The following is a 26,922-nucleotide window of genomic DNA, read 5'->3' as shown; positions in this document are numbered from 1 at the left end:
TGTCCTCTATCATCTGCAGGAACTAGTACTTCTAAGAGTTAACAAGAGAGAAAAAGGGGTCAAAAGGCTAGAACTACAAGGTAATAACACATAGTATTTAGCAGAGGAAAGCCAAAATGGGTACTATTAAAACTTTAATTCCGTGAAAAATAGAGACTAAAGAAGGACTAAATAAGTATAAAAGCCATGAATCAAAAAAAAAAAAAAGTCTGAAATAGACAGGAAGGGAAAATAAAGGAAGAGAATAAGGAAAAGAAATCTTTTTTCAAAAAAAAGGTACAAAAAAGTGACATTTTAAAAACTAATGAACAAAATAAGTTAAAGAGTACAAGAGGAAGAAAGACTTACCTGACTACTTAACTGAGAGGAGAAAACTAAAAAAGGGAAGAATTAAATAGCTAAATAAAAGCAAGAAAAAAGACAGTAATGAATAAGCTAAATGAAACTATGGAGAGGGGCAAGAAAGGAGAAGGAGATCATTTGAAGGTAAGGGGAAGAGAGCAGTGGGAATTGAGTTGCTTTTAAGCAGATTAAGCAAAAATAGCTCAAGAGAGAAAGTACTAAGTTTTCAGCAGAATGAGAGGAAATACTAATTTGGTGGGGGGCAATATTAGAGACAAATGAAGAAAATATAAACTTAACTCTCATAACTTTAAATGTGAATGGATTAAATAATCCAATAAAATGAAAAAGTAGCAGATTGGTTAAGGAAACAAAACCCCACAATCTGTTGCTTATAAGAAACACAATAAAAAACAAAGACCCCAAGTAAATATGAAGGGCTAGAAAAAAATTTATTATACACCAGGAGAATTCAAAAAAAGCAGGTGTTGCCATCATGATATCAGACAAAGCAAAAAGAAACATTCACAACAACAAAGGGGAAACAACACTATTCTAGAAGGAATCATACACAGTAAATAAACCAACATTGTAAAGCTTATATACTCAAAATGCCTTAACATCTAAATTCATAAAAGAAAAATTATATGAACAATAAATATTAAAGCACTATATAATTGTCAGCTGATTTTATTGTTGTTAGTATTGTTGCTTTCATTATCGCATTCTGGTTGGTTGAGTTCATATGGATATCACCCAAGGAGCACCTTTTATTTCTACTCTTGGATCTCAGCCATTTTCTATTCTCCATCAATGGATAAACCACTTTTGATTATATTCAACAAATCTATTGGTATATTAACATGTCATCCTTTATTGTGTTTTGAAAAGTAATGTCTATTTTCTCCAAAAGCACTTCTGTAGATTTGTATCTTGTTTATTGCATTCTCTTAGAATATCTATCAATCCTCTTCTTTCTTTTTGACAAAAGTGATAATCATTCTATATCTGCCTTAGGGTGAAAAGCTTTGTTTTTCATTAACTTTGTACAGATTTTTGTTTGTACACCTCTTACATATTGTTATCATTCATTTACCATGCTGAAAGTACATTTTAAGACAGGCATTATATACATGTTAATTTTTCTCTAAATTCCTTCTTCTAATGAAGCTTTGATTTCTTAAAGCATAGTCTCAGCTCTCTCCTTTGTGGCTTTATGTTCAAAGTGCCTTGCCTAGAAAAACTAAGCTATTTGTAAGCATTATTTTCACCCACCGGTAATATCTGGCCTCCAGATACAAGTTCAAAGCCTTAACTTTCTATTCTTCTTTGGAACACATTAAGAATTTTATACCTTGCACGTCTAAATAACATTTTATTTCACTGGAGAAAATTTTCATGAGATGAAACATCAGTTTATTATGTTATTCAGTTGAGATGTATAACTTGATATCATCCCTATACCTATGAATTTCTCTTTTACTTGAAAGCCATGCTCATATCTCTTAAGGAGTGAGGATAATTGATTAAGGTTAGGCAGAACCATAACATGTTTAAACTATCCCCCTGGAAGATGCCATGACTTCTATCAGTTGTTCTTGAAATAAATATGTTAGTGGTAGATTTTAAACAGAAAAGTTTTCCATATGGACATCAAATACTCTAGCATTCTCACTATGCTTGGATCCATTTTATATATCTATATATTTGTAATATATGAGAGTCATAAGTGCAGAACTTGAATCCAACTCAAATATTACAAAGATTTATGATAATCAGTAAAAGTAGTATGAGGGTTATGGTGCTTCTGGGTGGCTGGCTCAAAAATCACCAAAGAAACCAAGTTGTACTTTACATCCCTGTGACTTTTAGCATACCATTTTTGCTCCACAGCCAATAGAGTATATTCTTATAAACGTTATGGGATTTTGTTTTTTTGAGCAATACAAGCTGTGAATGCTTTTGCATAAAATATACAAACACAAAACTGGCCTATATCTGGAGAGGGTCACTGGTGTTCTCATCTGTTGGTAATAAATATGTGTTGCCTTCTGTTAAGAAAGATGGAATCAAGCTTGCATCAAAAAGAAAGTTGGTAAAGTGTTTTGCTAATAATTTATGCACCTCTATGAAGCGTCTCAGTCTATAACTCTGGAACTTATCTAGACCTGACACTTTCCAGTTTTGTAAATTAGCTAGAGTTTCAGTCACCCTTGACATAGCCATTCTTTTGCTCATTATACTAATGATACGTGAGCTTTCTGTTTTGTGTCTGACACAACTTGTACTTTCATTATATTGGGCTTTAACCACAAAGATGATAAGATATTTTCCCCATCTTCCTTCTTCAAGGGTTCTCTATCTTCTCTCTTTATCTTTCTCTGCTTCTCTCTCTCTCTCTCTCTCTTTCTCTCTCTCTCTCTCTCTCTCCTACAATTTCTTTGTTTCTCAAGCCTCTATATTTTCATTGATGTTTAACTGATTATTTTCATTCTTTCCACTGCTCTGAATCCTTGAATAATCTTTTGGTTAACCTTTTGGTTTTCAGTTCAAATTACTGACTAAAATCAACAAGATGTCAAAAACTCTTGGCATACTTTTCCAGCTTTTATTCCATTTTTTTTCTTTTCTATTGTCTTTCATTGGGCAATATGGGGTTTACATTTTCTACTATGCCACCACTGAGATGCTGATCAAATATTCCAGAGTCTTTCTGTGGGTTTTTCATAGTTTCCTCAAATCACTTCTGCCATGGTGATATGGATGCCAGTCATTAGGAAGAAAGATAGAGTGTTCTAGGAATACTCATAGCATCCTCATCATAGGATGGCTGCATATACCATTGTGTGAAGATTCTGAAAATTTTTTTATACTCTCTATCAAATGGGGTAGAATGCGAGGGGGATGCAGTGGCTGAGAGGACAGAGATAAAACATGATAGTTACAGCAGATACCAACTTTTAAAAAGTTATTCTGTTTATATATAGTTGGCCTATTTTCTGAATTTCTGGCATTAAACTCAAAAGAGTTCAAAATGCAGTCTAAGTGTGCCCATCTCCTTTTCACAGTCATTTGAGGCATTTGCATCATTTTTGCCATCTATTTCATTAGCAGGTAGCACTTCTGAAGTTTGTATTTAGTATATTAGGCTTTTAATGTCCTTGGGGACTTCTTTACCTTTTACCTCTTTAGGAGTTTTTACTCTTATTTTATCTAATCTGGGTTTCAGAATGAAGTTGTTTCTTACAATTACGCTGTGCTCTTGTTCTCTAAAATGCAATTAGGCAATGCGGAGATAAGACTGTCATAAACAACAGCAACTAGAAGTCTTGCCTAGAACTACTAACATTTATTTCCAGTTCTGTTATAATGTATCACTGGCACATAGTAGAAGTATTTGTGTCTTCAATTCATTTCATGTCCACCCAAGGTTTACCAACTTTAGCTCAGCACCAACAGTCCAAAATATTTCTAGCAGGTTGAGTATTGGTATTATTGATTTGTCAGGATATAGGCTGATGTGGAAACTTATGGTGCCCTATTTGTTAGATCCAAAGGAACAATTATATCCACCTGCTTTATTCAGCCATTTTCCCCACCCTACTCTACTTCTGCTTGTTTTGATTCCTACACATCCTTTTGAGGTTTAGCTTAAATGTCCATAGAAGTTGAATTCACTTTAAGAAGCCTTCCTTCTTCTTCCCAGTCAGAGATGTTTCCATCCTTTGATGGAATTCAGCACCTCTTTTGTTGTGTTTTCAAATTCTGCTTTATATTAGAGTTACTTGGGTGCATGACTTTCCTCTCTGATTTTTGTTAGCTCCAAGAAGTCAAGGACCCTGTTTTATTTTTATCTAACTTTTGTTCTGGCACCTCATTCTAAGTGTTGCATAATAGGCGCTTGTAGAACCCATGAAGATGTCAGTACTGCTGTTCATACGTACAGTTTATGGATTTTGAAAAATCTGTATGTGTACTGGGCCAGACACAAAACTTGCTTCTTCATGTAGTCTCTTTGAAGAAACTGCTTCATAAAGCCCAAAGCATTATAGAAATGTGGTAATTATTTTGATTTGTACTAATTCAGATAAAAAAGCACTCCAACATTTGAAGACTCCATTAATCTATTCTCTAGGCTAAACATCCCCAATTACTTCAATTGATCCTCATATAGCACAGTTTTCTCACCATATGAATCATGTTCCTGTGAATATACTACAGTTTATCAAAGTTCTTTATGAAATCTAACATCCCAGAAATGAACACAGTATTCCAGACATGGTCTGATCAGCACAAAGGATAATGAAATCATGAACTATTTTGTTTTGACCACTATGCTAGTATTACAATGTCCTTAGACCTCACTAGCTTTTTTTTTTTTTTTTTTGGCTGCCATGTTCTATATTGACTCACTGGGCACAAGAATCATCATCTAGCCATGGGTTAAAAATCCTGAACTTGACTTTCTGTGTTTTGTACCTGACAACTGTATAACTTTACATTTGTCTTTATTAAATTTCATGCTATTAGACTCAGCCCATCCTATAAGTTTTTCTTGTTGTTTTTGTTTTGGGAATCCAACTCTATCAACCAACATATTAGCTATCCTTGCCAGTTTTATGCTATCTGAAAATTTGATACATATCCTAGCTAAACCTTCATTGACTTCTTTTATTAATTTTCCTTCAGTCACCATTCTCTGGATTTAGTTATTCAACCAGTTCCAAATCCACCTAATTGGGCCATATCACTCAGCCCACATCTCAACATTTTTCCTCAAGAAACTGTTTTGCCAAATGTTTTACTTAGAATCAGGTAGACTATGTTTACAATATTCCCTAATCTACTGGTCTAGTAGCCTTCATATATGATAACTACTTTGTGAGGAAGACCACGAAGAAGAAATGCAGCTGTCTTATTTCCAGTCCTGTGGTATCCTCTCCATATTCTATGATGTTTAAAAGATCATTAAAAGCAGCTCAGAAATCAATTTAACCAAATTCAACAAACCTTATTAAGTGCTTACTAACTACAAGCATATTCACCATTACTTTCTATATCCTGGGTAATTATTGTAGCCTGCCAACTTGAATTAATTGAGGGTTATATTCACTTATCCTTTTCTTACTTATCTTGGATCTGAGTCTTCATTAGATAGGTTTGTTCTGTATTTAGTGGGTATTACACTCTAGAATCACGTAGGCATTTTGTTTTATTTTGGGATTAATATGAAACTTGTGGCTTATCCAATGTATTCTATACCAACATACCAGCCACACAGCCAACACAACCATAAATTAAATAGCAAAATACTTAACCAGGACAAAATAGCAAAGTAACAGAAAAATAATAAAAAAGTGGAATCATTAGCAGTGCCATACACAATGGGTATACTGGCTGCCTCCCTGCTGCCTATGAACACATCCATGTCAACCCCCTTTCTTAAAAAATTGTCACTTGATTCAACCATTCCTACTAATAATCTGTATCTCTCTTCCCCTTCTCAGCTAAACTCTTTCAGAAAGCTATCTGCCCGTGGGGTCTCCATTTCCTCTCCTTTTCCTCTCTTCTGAATCCTCTGCAAACTGGTTTCTAATTTCATCAATGAAATCAAACTGCTTTCTTTAAAGTTATTAATTGATTAAACTTACCCGTGAACAACTACATTTCTCCAACTATTTAGATCTGTCTCTATTTGTATGAAGAGAGTTTTGTAACTATGTTCATACGTTCTATTGTTTGCCTTGGCAAGTATTTCATATTTTCTACAGTTATTTTAAATGAAATTTCTTTTTCTAACATTTATTGCTGGATTTTGTTGGTAATATATGGAAGTTAATGATTTGCATGGGTTTATTTTATATTATGTAACTTTATTGAAGTTAGTTATTTCAATTAGTTTTTTGTTTGACTCTGTAGGGCTAAGTAAACTATCATACCATCTGAAAAAATGAGCAATAATTTTGTTTTCTTTGCCTATGCTTATTCCCTCACTGTTTTCTCCCTAGTAGTTCCAGCACTATATTAAATAGAAATGGTGATAACTGACTTCTTTGATTTACCTCGGATCTTATTGGAAAGGCCTCTAGTTCATCCTCATTATAGATAATGGTAGATCTTAGAGAAATACTATCATATTAAGAAAAGTTCTGTTTATTCTTGTTCTCTTTGGTGTTTTTGACAGAAATGGATGTTACAGCTTGTCGCAAGCTTTCCCCCCTCCATTTTTAAAATTATAATTATATGATTTTTATTGTTCCTGTCATTAATATGGTCAATTATGTTCATAGTTTTCCTAATATTAAACCATCCTTGCAATCCTTTCTGACATGTTATTGTAGTCTTCTTGCTAATATATTATTTTAAAATTTTGTACCAATTTTCAGTAAGGATATTGGTCTGTAATTTTCTTTCTCTGTTTCTCTCCCTGGTTTAGGTATCAAGATTATATTTGTGTCATAGAAGGAATTTGGTAGGACTGCTTTTAGGCAAGAGGTGGTAAAGACTTGAACCTGGATGGTGGTTATGTGACTAAGACAAGGGGGTAGATTTGAAAGAGGTTTTGGAGGAAGGACCAACATGACTTGTCAACTGATTGGCTCTGAGGGGTGAGAGAAAAGGAGGAGTTGAGGATGATATCAAGATTACAACGCTAGGTGTCTAGAAGAATGTAATACTCTCAAGACTTATAGAGCGTTTTGGGAGAAGAAAGTATTCGAGGACTGGGGAAATGATGAGTTTTGTTTTGGATATGTTCAGTAAGCAATTGGTGATACAGAGATATCTAATAGGTAGTTGGTTATGCCAGATTGGGGCTAAGGACTAGATATGTAGATCTGGGAATTATATTTACAGAAATTATAACTGAATTCATGGGATGAATCAAAAAAGAGAGGGTGAGGTCCTCTTCCCCAGAATTTTCTTTGTATCTATTTTGTATATATCTTCTGGGTTTCCCCAAACAGAATGTCCTTAAAAACAGGAAAGCTGTTTATTGAATGAATGAATGTATGAATGAATGAAATGAATATATAACATTTCTGCCTTGTATTTCAGCTTTACAACAATGCTGATTTTAGGAAAGAGCCTTGCGAACAAAGCTGACATTTACATAAAATGCCATAGTTTTACAAAGTATTTATGGACATCGTGCCATCCAATATAACAACTACTTATTATATGTCTACTATGCCATGCTAGGTGCAGATGAAATAATGACCAAATGAAAACCATCTCAATTTGATCTTCACAACAACCCTGTAAAGTAGGTAACAAAGGTCTTATCCCAATTTTACATATGAGTAAAATGAAGTTTAGAAAGGTTTAGTGCATAGCTGGGATTCAAATTTTGTTCTTCTGGGTCTGAATCCAGTCGCTCATTTTGTTGCAGCCTCCTATAAATTCTTGTCATTACCACGCTGGGAAGTAGAATTGATACGACAGATTCTGTTAGAAAGATGAAGAAATTAAAAATTCTTAGAGTTAGAATGTATTTTTTTCCTTACCAATCTTGGTTAAATTATTCAAATAGAAAATAGGATTGTTTACCCTCTAAAATTGGGGTTAAAATAACCACACTAGCAAGAATAGGGCAAAGTTTTCACCTCTGTGTCTATCACCTATTCAAATAAAGCCCAGGTGGGTCAGCTGAAAGTTGTCATCTGTGAAATTAACCACATTTATGGTTAATTTAGCAGATGGCAACAGTGTACCCATCTGTTCAATTAACCACACTTAAAAAAATAAGAATGGAACTTTCCTTACAATTTGAAAATAAATCTGATTTTCTTTTAATCTCTATAACTTAAGCAAAAGATGTGTACCAAAGAACAGATCCCAGGGTCATATTCATATAAAATCCTGATTATAATTCTATGTAAGTATCTATACTTGTCCGGTATGTCATATTTTTAATGTAGTCTATACTCACTACTTTCTCACACATACACACATACATACGTACACACACACACACACACACGTTTTCTCACTCTTAGGATCATTGATTTCTATCTGGAAGGGATCTCAGGGTTACCTGGACCTGAAAAGTCCCTCTTCTCAAATTCAGATTCATTTAAATTAAAAGAAATTCAACAAAATATCCTTTCCTGTTTGCCGTCTAGTGGGAAAGTGACCCCTGTTCTTGAAAGCTCTCCCATTGAAGCACAAGCTCTGACCTTGCACAGCTAGAGCTAGAAGGATTCAGATTATAGGCCTGAGAGCTAAGCTCCAAGAGGCTCATCACCAGAACACTGGCTGATGGGTGATGGAGTCTGGGATCCCAGCAACTCATGCAGAGGCAGGAAGTGATAAAATCACAGATGATTAAAAAAAAGCTACTGAGGCAGATGTAAAGAGAATAGGTATTATGCAAAATTTTCTCTGATTCGTGGATAACTACAGTTCCTGCCCTGAAAAAACTTGCAAACTAACGAAACCATGTCCTTATTTCTCAGGTGGTGAGGTGCTACAGTGGGCACCTAGGTAGTGCAGTGAAGAGGGCTGCCCCTGGAGTCAGAAAGACCTGAGTTCAAATTCAGCCTTAGAAACTTACTTGCCCTGTGACTATGGGGAGCAAATCATTTGACCTTAGTTTCCTCAACTGTAAAATGGGGTTAATAATAGCCCCTACCTCCCAAGGTTGTTGTAAAAATAGAATGAGGTATTTGCCAAGTGTCTTGCAAACTTTAAAGCACTACGTGAATGCTATTTTAATTTTTGTTGTCAGTAAGATCTCTAAGGTCCCTTCAAGCTCTGATTCTATGCTCCTATGTCATAAATACATTTTCCATACCTATTTGCAGGTAGCTACACTTTCTAGCCCAGGAGGTGGTATGTTGTTGTAGAAAGAATATTATGAGTCAGAAAAGTAGGCTCTATGTCCTGATTCTGCAGGAATAACATAACTATGTCAACTTTTGTCTATCACTTTAACTCATTATGCCTTAGTTTATTCATCTGTAAAATGAGGTTAATATTACATACCCAATACAGCCTCACAGAGTTGTTGCAAAGCTCAAACGAGAGATCAGTTTGAAACATACAAAATGTTACACAAATGTAAGGCACTCATATTAAAATATGGTGCTTTGCATTCTAACACTCACATGATCTTTTCACTGCCTCTGGGAAAGACAGTAATGAAAATTACTGTATAAAATGGCCATATTAAATTACACCCTAATTGTTATTCTGCATTGCTATGGTGCCTTAATTCCTGAGAGTTAGTAGGATCAAGATCACAGAATTCAGAGCAGGGTGAGACCAGAAAGATAAGGAACCATAACAGATAAGGAAACTGAGGCCCAAAGGGACTATGGTTATGGTTGTAACATATCACAATGTACAGAAGAAACAATAACCTGCTTGCAGGGCCTTTTCTTAGGGTCTGCAACTCTTATTTTAGGCTGGCATATACAGCCTGTAAACAGATGACCATTCACTCCTAGCTAAGATACTTACCTTCTATTCTCTACCTATCTACTGCTCATATCCTTACAAAATCTTCCTTGAAATAAATAAGTTATGACATTAAGAGTCACATTGAGACATATAATCTACCGCCTCACTTTACAGACAAGACCACTGAGGCCTGGAGAAGGAAAGTGACTTATCTAAAGTCCCATGAGTATTAGTGGTGCAGACAGAATCAGGACCCAGTCCTGGACCAGTACTTTTCCCAATACAACAGAGTGTTTCACATTCCAATTTCCCATAGATTTTTGAGAACTGTTTTGAACCTACTGTAATAATTCACCTTTCTATAGCATTTTAAAGGCTTATAAATCCTTTTCCTTAAAATAATCCTGTGAGTCAGACTGTGTATGTATTTGTACTCCCATTTTTACAGGTGAGTAAACTGAGGCATTAAAGTATTGAATAGCTTGCCTAAGACAGTTACTTCTATAAATGTTTGAAGAATTTAAACTCACAAACCATAACTTTAAATCTAATGCTCTATCCACTTCACCATACTCCTTTCTTTTGTCCTTTGATAGAAAGGACTCACCATGTTGATACACTAGAAATAACAACATGGTTCACACTGCCTTTCTGGGTGGTGCCGTTGTTCAGTCATTTCAGTCATGTTCTTCTCTTTGTGATCCCATTTGGGATTTTCTTGGCAAACGTACTAAAGTGGTTTGCCATGTCCTTCTCCAACTCATTTTACAGATGAGGAAACTGAGGCAAACAGGATTAAGTGACTTGTCCAGGGTCACACAGCTAGTAAATATCAGAGATCAGATTTGAACTCGGGTCTTCCAGATTCCAGGGACAGCACTCTATCTACCATCCCACCTACCTCTCTGGATAACATCTGACAAAACCTGACTGCCTAATTCTAAAACTATGTTCTACTAAAGTTATCATGTGATATAATTTAAAGCTTAAGTCAGAGCAGAAATAGACCTCAGAGGCCCATTTACTCCACTCCATATCTGGCCAAAAGCCCCCTCTAACAACATAAGACAAGTGGTCATTCAGATTCAGAAATTTACTTTGCTGACACTGGCAAGCTGGGCTCCTTATTTTAAGAGCACTGGCTTTACAATGAGAAAATCTGGGTTCAAAGGCAACTTCTGATACTTAACCACCTGTGTGACCTTGGGAAAGTCACTTAATCTCCTGAGGCCTCAAGTTTCCTCACCTGTAAGATAAGGAGATTAGACTAGATGTCCTTTAAGCTTCTTTCCAGCTCTAGATTTATGATCCCATGAATTGAAGTGAATTATGAAAGGTATTGAGAAATTACAAGAGTGGAGAGTAAAGAAAGCACAAAGAGGAAGTATGTTGAAAGGGAGAAATGAATGAGGCCTGACCTAAAAGAAAGCAATAAGGCAGAATTTTAATCAAAATCCAAGCTGTGAGTCCAGGAGTAACTGTATTGGCCCAAATAAACACATTTATTGCCACACATACATACATACATACATACACACACACACAAAAGAGCTGACAGGCTTTACTTTTTAAAGACTGTCAGGGGGTAAAGGCAATCTCCACCTAGCCAGTGGCTAAATTCCCTTTCCAATTCAATTGGAGGATGTTACCCCCAATTTATAAAGGGTTGAAACGGATACAGATGCATCTTTGCACTTCTTTACCAGTATCAGTGGTAGAGTAGATAAAGCACCAGTGCAGGAGTCAGGAGGACTTGAGTTCAAATCTCATCTCAGACACTTGACACTCAGTAGCTGTGTGACCTTGGGCAAGTCACTTAACCCCAATTGCTTCATCCTGCATCATCTCCAGTCATCCTGATGAATATCTAGTCACTGGATTCAGATGGCTCTGGAGGAGAAGTGAGGCTGGTGACCTGCACAGCCCCTCCCTTACTCAAAAACAAAGTGCAAGTCATGTCATTATTTCTCTGATGGCATGGTCTTCTTCGACAACAAAGGACGAACACACACACCAGTATCAACAACTCATTACCTCTATTACCTGCCCCTTACTTTCTGTGATTACATTAAATAAGTTAGGGGTGGTGGAAATCAAATTCTCCCCCCCCCCCCCTCCCCCCCCCCCCCCCCCCCCCGCTACAATTGAAGCCTGTCCCCATGCCTTCAATTGACTTCCCTCTATCTCTGCCAGCTGATATCCTTTTCCTTCTTAAAGTCTTTAACTCAGGAAGCACTTCTTACCATGAGCCTTCCTGACCTACAATGGACTCCTTCTGCCTGCTTCTTATAACACAGTATATAGATTATTTCTTTGCTCTTACCACTTTCTACCTCATATCCTTTTTAATTGCATAGTTGTCTTACTATATTATTATTCAGTCATGTCCTATTCTTTGTGATCTTGTGGACCACTGCATGCCAAGGTGATCATCTTCTAATGTCATATATTTTAATACTATTCATGAGTTTTTCTTGGCAAAGGTACTGGAGTGACCTACCATTTCCTTCTCTAGTGAATTCCCTTTTGTCAGAACTCTCCACCATGACCTGTCCATCTCTGGTAACCCTGCATGGCACAGTTCAAAGATAAGACAGTGATCCAGGAGGGGTGTCTTATTATACTATACTATTACTATGCTGTAAAATCCTAGAGGGCAGGAGCCATGCCACTTTTTTGTTTGTTTAATATAGTAGTCAGCATAGTGCTTAAGAAATACTTGTTTTATTCAACTGATACAACCGCAAAATGGTTACACTACTGCCAGGGTATCACAGAATTATAGAGCTCGAGCCAAATGGGACCTCAAAGTTCACCTAGTTCAACCTCCTAATTTAATATATGGGGAAACACTGAAGCCAAGAAAAGAGAAGCAAGTTGCCCCAGAATACGCAGGGTTAAGCATCAGAGATAAAAGTTGACCCCGTATTCTCTGAGAGTAGAATCGGTGCTCTTTTCACCTTACCATGTTCCCTCCCACAGTTAATTTTAAAAACTATTTCAAAGTGATCTCATCTGTTATGGGTACTCCCCTCAAGGGTACAGATTTTATCCATATATCTCTGCAAATCTTCCATAGAAGACTTAACACGGCTCTTTCCATAAAAGAAGGAAATATGTCATTACTACTAATAATAAAACCTGTGGCTTAACACATTGAGGGATTTTCTTTTAAGAATGATAATGCTTTACTGTTGGATGCTCCTGAAATGTCAAACCAGAATGCTGAGGTCTAAAAACTTTACACTTCACACCCAAGGGAACAGCTCTAACTGCTAGATTTGGAGTCTTGTAGGTTACCTATTCCCCTTGTTTACCTCTTCTCTCTGTCTGAGAGATTAAACTTTGGTTGGTAAGGATCAGGGGAAAGTCTGGGGATGCATAGTTCACATTAGAAATAATTATCTAATTATGTAGTGAAAGAATCCTTTTCACTGAGAGTGATAAGGTCTGAGCTCTAGACCTGGATCATCTATTAACTATAAATTGAAAGATTTGAACTAGATGAATCCATAATGCTCTTTCCACTTTTGAGCTCTATTTATTTTATTAGGATAGGAATTCTTTAACCTCTTTTGAGTTATAGAACACGTTGGCTGTCTGGTGAAGTCTGTGGACTCCTTTTCAAAATAATGTTTTTAGATAATTTAAGGAAATGCTAGGTTTCTATTAGAGACTAATTTAAAAAAAATGTCATTTTCCTTCATTCAGGTTCACAGACCTCCCTGAAAACTACTGTTGCCCAAAGGTTCATGGGCAAAGAAAGTACTCCAGATTCTAGAGTTTAATAATTCATTAAAAATGAAAAGCTTTTACAACTTGCAAAATGCTTTCACATACATTCTCTCACAAAATTACAAGATCTTAGGAAATGGAAAGGACTTTAGGTTTCTCATTTGATCCGTTTCATTTACAAAAAAAATGGGGTCTAGAAAGAAAGAGTATTGTCCAAGGTCATACAACTAGCCAGCGGCACAGCTAACAGTAGAATCCAAAGCACCCAACTCCCAATTGTTTCCACTGATTCTTCACAGCAATCTTGTAAGGTTGACAAGTAAAGTAGTATTATTCTCATTCTGTGGTCAAGGAAAGCGAGGCCCAGGGATTTGCTCCTCTCCTGCAGCATGTGTGGAGTGGAACAGCTGGGGCTAGAATCCTGATCACTTGACCCTGGGGTTGGAGAATGAGTTGGCATCTTATTCTGTACTCTGATTTTTAAAACATAATATTCAACCTACACTTAGGATTATGGAATTTAGTGCTCGAAGGAGCCTTAGAGATGGTCTGGTTCAGGGGTGGGGAACCTTTGGTCTTGAGGCGACATGTGGCCCTCTAGATCCTCAGGTGCAGCCTTTTGACTAAGTCCAAGTTTTACAGAACAAATCCTTTTACTACGGGGATTTGTTTTGTGAAGTTTGGATTCGGCCAAGGTCCACACTTCAGAACCTAGAAGGCCATCTGTGGCCTCCAGACCAAATGTTTCCCACCCCTGGACTAGTTCAATTTGTTCGTTTTACAGATGAGGTAACTGTGGCCTAGAAAGAAAAAGTGATTTTTGCTAGATCACACTGAATGTAAAGGCAAGAACCCGGATTCCCAGGCAGGTCACTCAGATGTCAAATATAAAGGAGGATGTATGTGCAGGTGTTAGAGAACTTTCACAAAGTTTGCACAAGTGGGAGTGAGGAAATGTTACTATGGGTGTGGAATATATGAACATAACTTAGGACTTGGCTGACCTGGTGATTTGGTTTCTCTCTCCCCCTCCCCTTCTATCCTTTGTTCTAAGGGTCGTCTCTTTGTAAGGGGAGGGAGAATATGCTGGGAAATATCGTTGTGGTAAAAATTAATAAAATAAAACAACCGCCCCCCTTTCTCAGTCACATTGTATGCTCTCTCCAGGATCGGTGACTTGAGAAAGCATCTATGGTGCAGTGGATATACAATGGATCTACAGAGTACCTGCTGCGTGTACACTGGACTCTGCCACTCGCTACCTTGGTTACGTTGGACAGGTTCTTTGACCTATCTTGGCCTCAGTTTCTTTATCTGGAAAATGAGGGCACAGTTCTAGACGGTGTCTGAGAGGTATTGGGAGGCGCCCCTAGGGAGCCTCTCCGAGGGATACGACGGTCGAGGCCAGGGGCAGACAAGACGAGCCCAGTTTGGTCACGCTCCTGACGTGCAGCGGTGGGGCGGGGTTAGAGCCACAGGCCGCGCTCCCGAACTGGGACGTTCTGGCGCCCTGGGTGCCGTGGGTGGCACCGCCTCCCAGGCGGGCTCTAACTTGACCCTGCGTCACGAGGATCCCCTCCAATCCCCCGCCGCGCCCCCACCCTGGGGTCTCCACTTGCGAGTCACATCCCTTAGCCAACGCGTATCCCTCGGTCCCGCCCCCGGCCCCCCTTCCGGGGCTGCCTTGGGAACCCGGCTTGCGCTAGCCTCCCCGGGAGGTTCGGGCTTTGACGGCACGCGACAGGCGCGTGGCACGGAGGTTGCGGGGAGCTGAGCAGCGCTTCCACCACAAAATGGACAGGATGGCTGCGTTATTGTTTGTTGAAAAAGGGAAGAAAAATACACGACACAGGTCCAGCCGCAGAGTATGCCAAAAGAGAGAGAAAAGCACCCCCATCCTCCCAACTTGCTATGTGCGTTGAATGGAATTACCGAAGCCTTGAGTGCGAAAACAGCCCTTACAGGCAGGCGAAAAGCTCTGACTTAACTCCTGGTTGAGGAAGGAGTTGTCTGCACTGCGCGTAGGGTGGAGAAAATGTGTCAGCGGTGAGAAGAGTGGATCGAAAGCTGTCAGAAAAGAGCTTGGCCAGAGCGCTCTGATGAAGCAGACAGACCTTCCGAGGACCCAAGAGTCGGTGCACGTGGGGCTCCGGGCCGCTAGGGTTCTTTAAAAGTTGGAGTGAAGTCATCGTGTTGGCTAACTTGATCCCAACCAGCAGCACATAGGTGGTTTCGGCCAAGAAAAAAAATAGCGCACAATGTGTTTCTTGTTAGAAACTCAAAAGGCAGGGACTCAGGTTTTTCTTTCTACGCTACATTATAATGTTAAGATGTAGTTTAATTCTGGACAAAACCACTCTTTGAGATGGATGTTAATGAATTCCCACAGATGATGTTGGCCAAACAGTGGTCAGCTTATGATTTGATTTCCAGCGTCAAGATGTGAGGGATCAGGATAGAAAAGCACTTTGAGGGGAAGAGGCCGCCTACAAGCCGGATTGTTACTACAAGCTAATTGTGCTGAGCGCAGCTGCGCAGAGCGAAGCCGCAGTCCTAGAAGGAGGCGCAGACTTCCTGACGCCAGCCTGCGGAGCTCCCACCAACACGCTGGCAGTTCCAGATTGTTTTCCAGACCTTATCTCTAGCTCAAGTTAATTTTCTTTTTAATTTTGTGACCGGAACAAAAGTAACAGGAAAATCCTTTGTGAAAGCAAAACGCTGTTACACATCGGTGCACTCCACAGCATTTGTAACTAAATATTTGCGGTGCTGGTAGTTAAATCAACCTTTCCAAAAAAACTTCTCAAACTCTGCTTTCTTTGAACGGATCTGAAATGTGATATCTCTAAAGGAGATCAGACAGTTGAAAGCAATTGATTTAGCAAGACATTTTACCTGGTCCATTTAAAAATCTCAGGGTAAAAAACACAGCATTGGAATTCTTGAAGTAATTATTCAGAATTGTGAAGGGTTTGGAAAGTTAATAATCCATTTTAGAAGCTGAACAGTTTTGTTAATGTAATTTGTTAAGAGTGTATACTTAAGATATATATATATATGATGATATATATTAAGATCATATGCTGCTAAGTTTTCAAAAGTATCAAAACGGTACAAAACAAAACATCTATGTTTTTTTGAGGACTCCTCCATTAGAAAATATTTTAAAATAAAATTCAGGTGTCCCTCCCTCCTTAAATTTTCTTAGAATCCTGTTTTGGTCACTTTTCCAATGTTGGCTACCTTGTACTATGCATATCTGTGTAATTAGTACCCTCAACAGACCTTAAGCTCCTTGAGGGTGAGGACTGTTATTTTTCATCTCTGCAACCCCAAAGAATTGCACAGTGCTTTGCACATAGAAAATATGTAATAATTGTTGAATTGAATCTTATTTCAGGCCAACGACTTCCTTTGCCAGGGTATTAAATAAACAAGTGAAAAACATGGACTTGTAATCCACATGCTGTTTCCTAGAAAACCACAACAAACCTTTAACTAGATAACAATCAGCAATACTTTCCATTTCCCATCCCCACTCTTTTTCTAAAGCTCAGCCGACGACATACACATTAAATCATTTGGGGAAAGATGATAAATAATTATTAGCACTTTCAGACTGCAGTTGTAGATCATGAAGGATTCTGGATGCCATAAACTGTATGGGAATGTTTGCATCTGGTTCTTAATGGGGGAACTTTCCTTCAAGATAAACCAAAGACTGAGGAAGTCTCAACAAGCTGTCTTTAAGTTTCTGTACTCTTTATCTTTTTTGGTTTAAAATGCAGTCTTCGTTCTGGACTAAATCTGGATATTCACTTTGTAGTGGTAATGAGGGGTGTAAACTGGCTTGTTCCCACTCTGGCGTACAGCCCTACAGTCGCTAGAGGGGTAAAGGAAAAGCCGCAGGGTGGGGTTGGGGGTGGGGGTGGGCATAAACTGTGGACCTTCTCCCTCAGGGGCTCCAATGGAAAAATAAAATGGCATTTTGTGTAATCTGCGGTTCCTAAGGGAAAGACTCGAGAAGGAAAGAAAACACTTTTAAGGATCTGTAGGAGCCTTGGGATCAGTCATCCATTGTGGATACAAAGAAAAGGAGAAAAATATCAATATTTGCTAGAAAAAGTAACCTTCCTATCTCCACCTTCTGGCCTTCCATTCCAGCACAGCCTAGTTTGAAAAGAAAAAAAGTCAAAATATTTTATTTTGGCAAAACCTGAATTACATTATGCTTTTACCATTTTTCCCTCGCAAAACTCTTTGCAAAGGAAGGTTTCTCTTTTCTCGCTCTTTTTCCTTCCCTCCCACAAATAACTAGTAACTTAAGACATACAACTGGCTGCAGGTGCTTGCTGGCCCTAGAGCAGCCAAGGGCCGAGGTGAGGCATGAAACTGCCCCTGTCTCAGAGGCATTGATCAGCTGGGAGAGCCCGCTGACTGACAGCCCCGGTTGCCGTGGCAGCCGCCTGAGCGGCGCCGCGAGGACAAGGCTGGAGGGCGGCGGTGAATGGGCGGCGTCACGCGCCTGGCGCCAGAGAGTCTGCTCCGGGGCTCGCGGCTCCAGCTCTGCAGCGGCCTGGGTTGCTCGCTGCTGTTGCTGCTGCTGCCAATTCATCACCTGTCAGGGATCACTCAGGGGGTCACAGGCGAAATGGACACAGCTGTGAGAACAAAACCAGGGGGAAGAAAGGAGAGAAATCCCAATTGCGCCAGATGTGCAAAAAGGACCTTGAGAATTTCAGCCCCCCCTTCTTCCTCCCCACATCTCCCTTGCCCCCAACTCCCCCCCCCCCCCAACTACAATCACATTGCATCACACAGCAATTGCAAAGCCGCCTCCTTCCCCCAACCCCTTGCAGTGCCTGAGCTGTGGCTGCCTGTGCACCCAACTGAGAGCTGCTTCTGATTAGAGCAAAAAATGGCCTGGACACAGATGTTAGGAGCAACTACAGTACTTGGAATAAAGATACCGGACAAATGAGCAGGTCTTAAAATATAAAGGGGACTCCCAGAACTCATGGGGTTGAGGGTGTATACTATGTAATTAAGAAGGGAGAGGGAAAAACCACCTACCACCCCGCAGGAAACCCTTCACACCTTTTTGCCACATACAAGTTTAGCCATTTCAAGACCTTCTCTTCCAGCTGGGATCATTTGAACTTTGGAGTCTTCAAATGCAAACACATATGCCTAAATGGATGGATTTTTATTCATTGTAACCTAAACAGAAAATACTGTAGCAACATTTTTCTAACACATAATTTAAAAGATCGTGTAACATTGGTACCTCTGGGAGATAAACCTGCAACTAAATTACTCCGTGGTTATTTTTATCACTTACTTTTACAACTTTGTTACACCTATCTTAAATATAAAATTAGGTTGTTGATCAGTGGCAGTGCAGTAGAATCAATCTTGAAACTTTTTAAAACTTTAAGCATATATGAATTTTCCTGTGAGTTCAAAATGATTATCTAGGGAGTATACTAGTTTAATTAACTTTTCAGGTTACAGCAACAACAACAAAAACCCAATTCCACACCTAAATAGCAGAACCACTGTTACAGTAATGAAGCTGGACTATAATGGAGACAGGCATTGTCCTTGGAAAAGAACTAAGAATATGTCAAGTACACCTCGTTTCAATGTCCAAAAATAAGAAAAAATAATAATTCCAGAAATCTAAACATGTTGACGTTAAAAGTATAATACCACTCACTGAAAGAGTGTCAATACAAAAAAAAAAATCTGTTCCCTTGTGACAGTCATGGGATGGTAACACCTGCATTAAATCATTACATTAAAGTAAAAAGTGGTAAATCACTTCCTGATTTAATACTAGTCAAATTTTATTACTTTAATGCTGAAATGACTAAAGATTCAGGAGAAGTCTCTTTCATTTCAATGTTTGTTTGTAATTCTTGCCTGAGTTTGTGGTAGATTTTGACAATACTAGGAGCTATCAACTCTCCCCCCCCCCTTAAAAACCCCCAAAACTTGACTTGAATTATTCCAGGTACAATAAAGTCCAGATTAAAAACTCAGGGACTGAGTCACAAACAGTAAGCAAAATTTAGCGTTCTGAGATCTTCCTGCACCAACTGAGAAAGTAAACATTAAGGCATAGGGGTAGTGGGGAAGACAGGGAAGAATGTATCCATAGGTTACAATATTACATACACCTACTAGTTATGCCTCTTCATCTTCCTCAAGGTAGTGTGGTGTAGATTTGATAAGCTTTAGACTTATTTGCTTACACTGCATTTCTCAGAGGTCTACTGGTCTCTAACTCATTACCAAACCCAAAAGAAAGAAATTATATTGCAAAACACAAAAAAATCAGTCAGATGCTCTTTTCATTGGAGGGAGTAGTATAAAGTAACTGAAAATATACTAAGAACCTCCGTCTTTTTTGTTCTGTACATGTAAGTACAGACAGTTTCTCAATTAGGGCTTACTGAAGTAAAACGGTAGCTAGTCAGCGAAGCGTCTAAAAAAATCAGAAGAAATTGCAAACAAGCTGTCTTTTAAAAAAAATCAATACTTTTGGAACATAGTTATCCTTGGCTATAGAAATAGCTACCTGTCACAATGCTTATGAAGTAGAAGAGCAAGGAGAAATGTCACCACAAACAATTATTGGTGCATAATTAATTACAGTAGTGTGCCACTTACCCTGGAGGGAGCAGACCAGCGGGCTTTCAAGGGCAACGTATGTAAATGTAGTTTCAATATGCAAATTTACTTAATGATTTCCGATTAACATGATCCTTTAAAATAGTCCTGCCCCTCTCACCAAAGGGAAAACAAGGTCTCGTGAAGAACTCTAGTTTTCAGAGCTTTCTGGCTGAGGACGGAGCGCAAGTTTCAGTTATACATTTATTTCACCATTTCTACAATTATTGCCTCCTACCTAGCTCCAGCTTACGATGTTCAAACTAAACTAGAATTATGTGTGCTTACCAACTTTGTTTTAAAATGTACTTTAAAGAGCACCATTCGTAGCGCAGTCATCTACCTTTAAAAGCGTCAATTTTCAGGGACAGGATTATTTGCGATCACTGCTGGAATACTTTTCCTTTTTCTCAATGGTATTCCATTTGTTGCATTGTACTTTGGATTCCACTTCCCTGAGCTAAACTTTCAGTCATTACAACTTTAGATAGTTAAAAGCTCAAAAGGTATGTATGGAAAGGCCATTATTACATACCCTGTACTCCTAAATTCACCAGGGCTTGTGTGCTCTAGCTACTTAATCACTGGAATTAAAATTCAAGAAAACACATTTTAAATTTTCTAAATCCGTCTACGCCTAATCTCCTTCCCTACAGTCTTCCTCCTTTTCCAGGGCTCAGTGGCAACCGTACAGTATTTACCACCCCAGCTGGGCTCCCTTAGCCACGCCCCCCACTTCGTGAAGATTGGCTTAGAACGCGGAAGGACTGAACGTTCTTTGAGCTTTCACTCCCACCAATGGCAGCGTCCTTCTAGCCTGATGGACAAGTCAAGTTCCACCAATAATAGCCGAGAGAAATTGGATTTGGTAGTCCTAGTGTGTTAGAATAAAAGCAGCGTCGACAGCCTACAGCTTCATTCTGAGCCCAGAGAGCTGTTCGGAGTAGAACTAGAGCGGATAAGCTGCTTCAGTCAGGCAGAGCGCTAGAAGCCACCGCTCTCTCTCGCTCTCCCTTTCTTTCTTTGCTGTGCGTCCAACATGAAAGCCTTCAGTCCTGTGAGATCTGTTAGGAAAAACAGCCTCTCTGACCACAACCTGGGTATATCCCGTAGCAAAACCCCGGTGGATGATCCTATGAGTTTGCTCTACAATATGAACGACTGCTACTCCAAATTGAAGGAGCTGGTGCCCAGCATCCCCCAGAACAAGAAAGTGAGCAAGATGGAAATCCTGCAGCATGTTATTGACTACATCTTGGACCTGCAAATAGCTCTAGACTCGCATCCCAGCATTGTCAGCCTTCATCACCAGAGGCCGGGACAAAATCCATCTTCTAGGACACCTCTGACCACTTTGAACACAGACATCAGCATCCTTTCCTTACAGGTAAATGTCTGCCTACGGTTCTCTACCACCATCCTCTCCCCACCCCTCTTTAGCCAGTTCATACATAGACAATTCCTTGTGCTGGCTGTCACTAACAACCCCACTGTTGTGATAATTAGGTTAGTGTTAAGTAATTTTTATTAATTAAAAATAAAGTAGATTGAATTGGTACTGAAATTGCTAATTAGTTCTCGAGATGTTACATCTTATGTTTGTAAATCTGAATTGTCATAGATTTGTGAAATGGTAACTGGAAGTTGTGAGAATACTTTACAAGGTTTTCACGTTCTAGATGCTAACATTGTGCTTCCATTCTTTCCTCCCCCCTTTTCCCCTGCTTACAGGCTTCTGAATTCCCCTCAGAGCTAATGTCAAATGAGAGCAAAGCACTCTGTGGCTAAATATATGGTGAGTGTTTGTAGCTTCTATGTTGAATGGCGAAGTGTTATGCCTAGTGTCTTTTTCCCCATTTGATTCTGAAGGTCCTGTTGTGAGTGTTCCTGAAATTTCACTTTAAAAGTGAACACAGTTGACAGTAGATGTTCATTTAATCCCAACAAAAGTAATGGGCTAGGTAACACCTTGGAAAAGCCTGTTTCTTCGCTGACCAAACAGAAAATTTCCTTTTTAAAATCACATCTGTAATTCACTGTGATAGTGGCTCAAATGAAATGTGTGTTGGCCTGTGGAGAGAATTTGTGTCCAGGCTGTTCTCTACTGTTACTCCGATTATATCAAGTGTTAACCTTTCTGGAAATTAATCTTATAAGAAATTCCATAGTGGACTCTTTTCCTAAAACTCTAGCCCTCTTGGGAGTTGTGGGTAACGAAGGTTTACTGTCCTGCCCCTGAAATATAGTGATCTGGGATTGTCTTCTATCAGTTTAAATAAGTGGCTGTTTTTAATCAAATAATTGCTATAAGAGGCAGACTGGCGCCTCTGAGCTCTGCTTGGAGATCCAAATAAGAGATTGGATTGTGAAGTTTTTCCTCCTGAATGTCTGCTATTTTAATGTTTAATTTGCGCTTTTGAGGCAGTGTGTGTGTTGCATCTGGACGCCAGGGTTTGCCCAATCTTTGAGTGTTTGGTTAAATGTTCAAACTGTGGCTTCCTCCCTGGCGCCAGTCTGTCCGGATCTCTGCCCTTATGTTACATTCTCCTAAACATGCCTCTCTCCTCTCTCAATCTTTTGCAGGTGTTCACGACTCTTTTTTTTTGCACAACAACAAAATCTACAGGATCTTTTCAGGCGCTGAACTTTATTTTTCAACTATGTAATGAGGGAAGTCAACATCAAGTTAAATGGACCTTTAAAAAAAAAAGAAAAATTGAGCATGAATACCCCCCTATCCCCCACCCCAGCGTGTTCTATGACCTGGACTGATTTTAGTTATTTATGAAGAGACTTTTAAATGCCCTTTCTGCAGTCGGAAGGTTTTCTTTATATACTATTCCCACCATGGGGAGCGAAACGTTAAAACTCACAAGGAATTGCCCATTTTAAGCAGACTTTGCCTTTTTTCAAAGGTGGAGCGTGAGTACTAGAAGGATCCAGTGTTCAGTTACTTAAATGAAGTCTTTTGGTCAGAAATTATCTTTTTGACAAAGCCTACTGAATGCTGTGTATATATTTATATATAAATATATATATATATTGAGTGAAACCTTGTGAACTCTTTAATTAGAGTTTTCTTGTATAGTGGCAGAGATGTACATTTCTGCAAAAAGTGTAATGATGTACTTAATCATGCTAAACTTTTTATAAAAGTTTAGTTGTAAACTTAACCCTTTTATACAAAATAAATCAAGTGTGTTTATTGAATGGTGATTGCCTGCTTATTTCGGAGGACCAGTGCTTTGATTTTTATTATGTTATGTCATAATTGAATCCAAATAAATACAAGTTCAAATTTATGTAGAATGTATATGATTAATAAAACATGCTTGAAGTGAATACCCAATATCTGCATGATTTTTGAATCTCATTCCACTCCTTATAACACTATCTTCTTCTTCACCCACCTTGCCTCTTAATAAAGATTGGAAATATGATCCTGAGCAAACTTATCATATGTGAGGCACACACTCCTAAATCAGTGGGGGGCAAAAGGTTGGTTAACTGTAAAGTCTACAGAAACTCACTCAGAATTTTCCCCTGATTCTTACCAGTGATTAGTATTTTAAGTTCTGAACAGCTATGGCATTTCCTTTTAGATTAATATAAAGTTAATTACAAGAGCTGTGGAACTAAGAATTTCATTTTTCAATTAGAATAAAGTTGGCTTCAGTGTAGAAGGGGTGGGCCAGCAGCTACCTTTCTGGGTGGGAATTTACAAGAATCTGTGAACAGCTTTTTAATTTAAAAAAATAGTTGTAGAACCTCTGACATAACTAAGAACTGGAAGAATTCTGCTATGTGATTAAATTTTGGCTGCTCTTTGACTGACTTGCTTCTCCAGAATTGAATTAGTCTGTAATAAGACACTTAAGAAAAGCTATGACAACAGATTTTAGTATTCCTCCTCATCCAACTCAGACTAGTTATTTAATATACAGTGGTTTATCTGTGTCCCCCTTCTGTGGTTGTGAGCCCATTAATCTTGAGTCTATTTACTATATCTTTTTAATGCCCTAGAGGAGATAATGGATAAGGGAGAAATATGTGCAAACTATAGAAAGTATTAATGAGCTATTTCAACTTTAGGTCGTTAAGTTGCAAAATTTGGAAGATTGCTGTTTTATAAAAACAAAATCTCCAGAAAAGAAATTACTTCCTGGGAGAGATGGCTCCTCTGTGGTTAGGAATATTGAGGGGAAAAAAGGTTGGGCCTTTCTGAGGAGTCTCACCTGAAGCCACTTTCACTGGACTGAACAGGTGTATGGGTGGTTCCATAGTCTACAATTGCCTGCTTTTCCTTGCCCTTGACACAAAATCTACCACCCATTTAGGGCTCCAGGGTGGAAAGGAGTGTAAGGGGGAACAAGAAAGCTGGGCTTGATGTCTTAATGTGTCAGACATAATTTAGGGATAAACCACTTCCCAGTGATTGGTGAACTCAGGGTACTGGCTGAAACCTTGAATTGGGAGAAGAGAAAGTAGTTAGGGATGCAGGGGAAAACCAAGCCTTGCATTATAAACCAGTTACAATCAATCCAAGTTACAACTATTCAGCAAGAGCACATCATTATCTTCTGAAGACGGTCTCCCTCTGCTGGATAGATGCTGTCAGAACAAGGTAACTGAACAGGACTTTAAGATACCATACAATTCTCTTTCCCCTTCTCCCTCCAAAAGGAATGAAAAAGGTGATATTCTATGAGTACTTCATACAACAGGACCAAGGTTGGCTATTTGGTTTCCCTTATATCATTGCAATTCTGAAATTTCTACTCTTCCTGCACAAGACAGCATGAGCTCTTTGGTCTTAGTCTTTCTCCATCCAAAGAATAAATCAGTAAGGTTAAGAAAATAATAGAGCTAAAAGTTCAAGGGCTGACTGTGGACTATGGCAAGCTCCTCTCACCACTATCCTTTTTGGTAGTATTCCTCTATACAGCTCATTTGATACCAGGTGTATACTAGCATTTTATTATCAGTTGCTTTTATATGACAACATTTCCTAGGGTAGGGGCTTTAAGGTTTACAAAATGCTCTCTGGACAACATTTCTGTAAGGTAAGTAGTATGAGCATTAACATCTCTACTATAGATGAGGAAACTGAGGCTGAGAGAAGAAATTACTTAGGATCATACAACTAGTGTATGGTAGAGTCAAGATTATGAACTCTTCCCAACATACCATGATACTTATTTTATAGCACCCCTGCTTGCACACAGTCCCCTACCAACACAGCACAGGATCAACAAATCTTGATCACAGCAAGATAAAGAAAGAAAACTTGGGAAACATCCAATACTGCTTTCTAATACCTTTGTGATTTGAGGACATTTACTGTGTTTGAATTCCTAAAGAGAAGCCCAACTAGACTAGTTCCCGCATCCTGGGAGTAAATCCAAAGTAGATGATGATGATAATAGCTGACATATTGCACTTACAAATTTCCCCCATCATTTGCTGAGTATCTTGGGACTGGCTACTCTCTGGACATTCCCAAAATCTCCACCAGTTTGAATTCCGCCTCCTTGGAAACATGTGAAAGTAGCCTTTCTGATTCATAAATCAATATCTAATTTTAGGGGGAAGAGGCTGAGGGGAGCTGGAATTGGGAATAACACATTGTAGTGCATCTGTAAGTCACTGGGCCTCAGTTGCTCAAAAGGCTTCTTTGAGGATTAAAATATTTTGATGAATATGTTGACCCTAACATTAGGATTAAAATTAGTCTATTTTAAGAAAGAAAATCTGTATCTTCTAAGACGATAAGATGCAGAGAATGTGCCAACCTGTGCTGGAAGAGGGGGCTTGCCTCACCTAAGAGCTCCCTATACCAATGAAATCAGAGCTCCCATTCCTATCTTTATCCCTTTCTCTTAAGTGCGCTAGATTTGAAATCCGAGGACCTGAGTATAAATCCTGGCTTACTTCTTAACTGCTTCTAAACATGTCACTTCATCTGCCTTAGTTTTTTTCTCCATAAAATAAGGGGCCTGGACTATATCCTCTGGGTTTTTTTCAAAACCTTACTCTTCAAAGGAGGGAGCCCAGATGATGGAGCCTGAGCACCACCTTCTGGCCTTACAAGAGAAGGCAGCTATTCATGGTTTGGTTACTACAAATAAATCTTTGCAACAAGAATAAGCATTTCTGCCTTAGATTAATGAACCACAGGACAAAATGCAGCGTTTCCAAAACTCTTCAATAGAACCATGACCTTACCAATTTGGGCATAATGCAGATAACAACTCAACACCTGTTCATCCTCTGACTTTTTGTCCATATCTTCTCACAAATCTTCCATCACCCAACATGCTGAAGGTATCTTGACCCTGTGTGGATATCAGTGGGACATAGAGACATTCTGTAGGTTCAGGGGTGTGCTGGAGCCAGCTCGATTCAATTCATGAGAAACCAGGGCTTCATTTATCGTTTTTTTTTCATTTTTCTAAACTTGAGAAAGTGATAGAGAAAATGTTAATAATGCAGATTAAACTTCATGTGCAGGATACATTTTTCTCCAGAAAATTGGTTGCACAACCTGGCACAGATTTAATACTCATGCTCACTACATGATCAGACTGCCTTTATTTTCCAGACATTCATTTTATTTATTTATTTTCCTCTTCTGATTTCTTATTCCCATTCCCCTCATCCTCCCTCCCTCCAAAGTCCCAACAAAAAGCTACCCATCCCTTTAGCTGTGCCCTCTGGAAGGCTTGCTACACAAGAAACAAATTTGCTTTCATTTTAAATCATTTCTTT

At 38.8% G+C, this 26,922-nt stretch overlaps 2 protein-coding genes across 4 annotated transcripts in view; one reads left to right on the top strand and one right to left on the bottom strand.

The window, feature by feature from the left end:
- Positions 1-17,653: 17,653 nt before the first annotated feature.
- The window catches only part of KIDINS220 (kinase D interacting substrate 220), a 212,213-nt gene continuing 202,944 nt past the window's right edge, over positions 17,654-26,922 (bottom strand). For 2 of the 3 annotated variants that reach the window (XR_011972477.1, XR_011972478.1), the window contains 3 exons: positions 20,155-26,605; positions 18,577-18,669; positions 17,654-18,140 (listed from right to left, as the gene is read on the bottom strand). The gene's annotated coding sequence lies outside the window, so the exon portion shown is untranslated. Of the gene's footprint in view, positions 18,141-18,576; positions 18,670-20,154; positions 26,611-26,922 lie in introns of all 3 variants that reach the window. The other variant, XR_011972476.1, reaches the window with a different exon arrangement.
- On the top strand, positions 21,194-23,503 carry ID2 (inhibitor of DNA binding 2). Its single transcript, XM_072634283.1, has 3 exons — positions 21,194-21,541; positions 21,886-21,949; positions 22,738-23,503. The coding sequence occupies exons 1-2, from the start codon at positions 21,194-21,196 to the stop codon at positions 21,940-21,942; spliced, it is 405 nt and encodes a 134-aa protein (XP_072490384.1). The 3' UTR covers positions 21,943-21,949; positions 22,738-23,503.

The sequence above is a fragment of the Notamacropus eugenii genome, chromosome 1 (genome assembly GCF_028372415.1).
Source record: "Notamacropus eugenii isolate mMacEug1 chromosome 1, mMacEug1.pri_v2, whole genome shotgun sequence".
Taxonomy (NCBI): domain Eukaryota; kingdom Metazoa; phylum Chordata; class Mammalia; order Diprotodontia; family Macropodidae; genus Notamacropus; species Notamacropus eugenii.
Note: the sequence above shows the minus strand (reverse complement) of the source record. Positions and strands in the feature narration are given on the sequence as shown.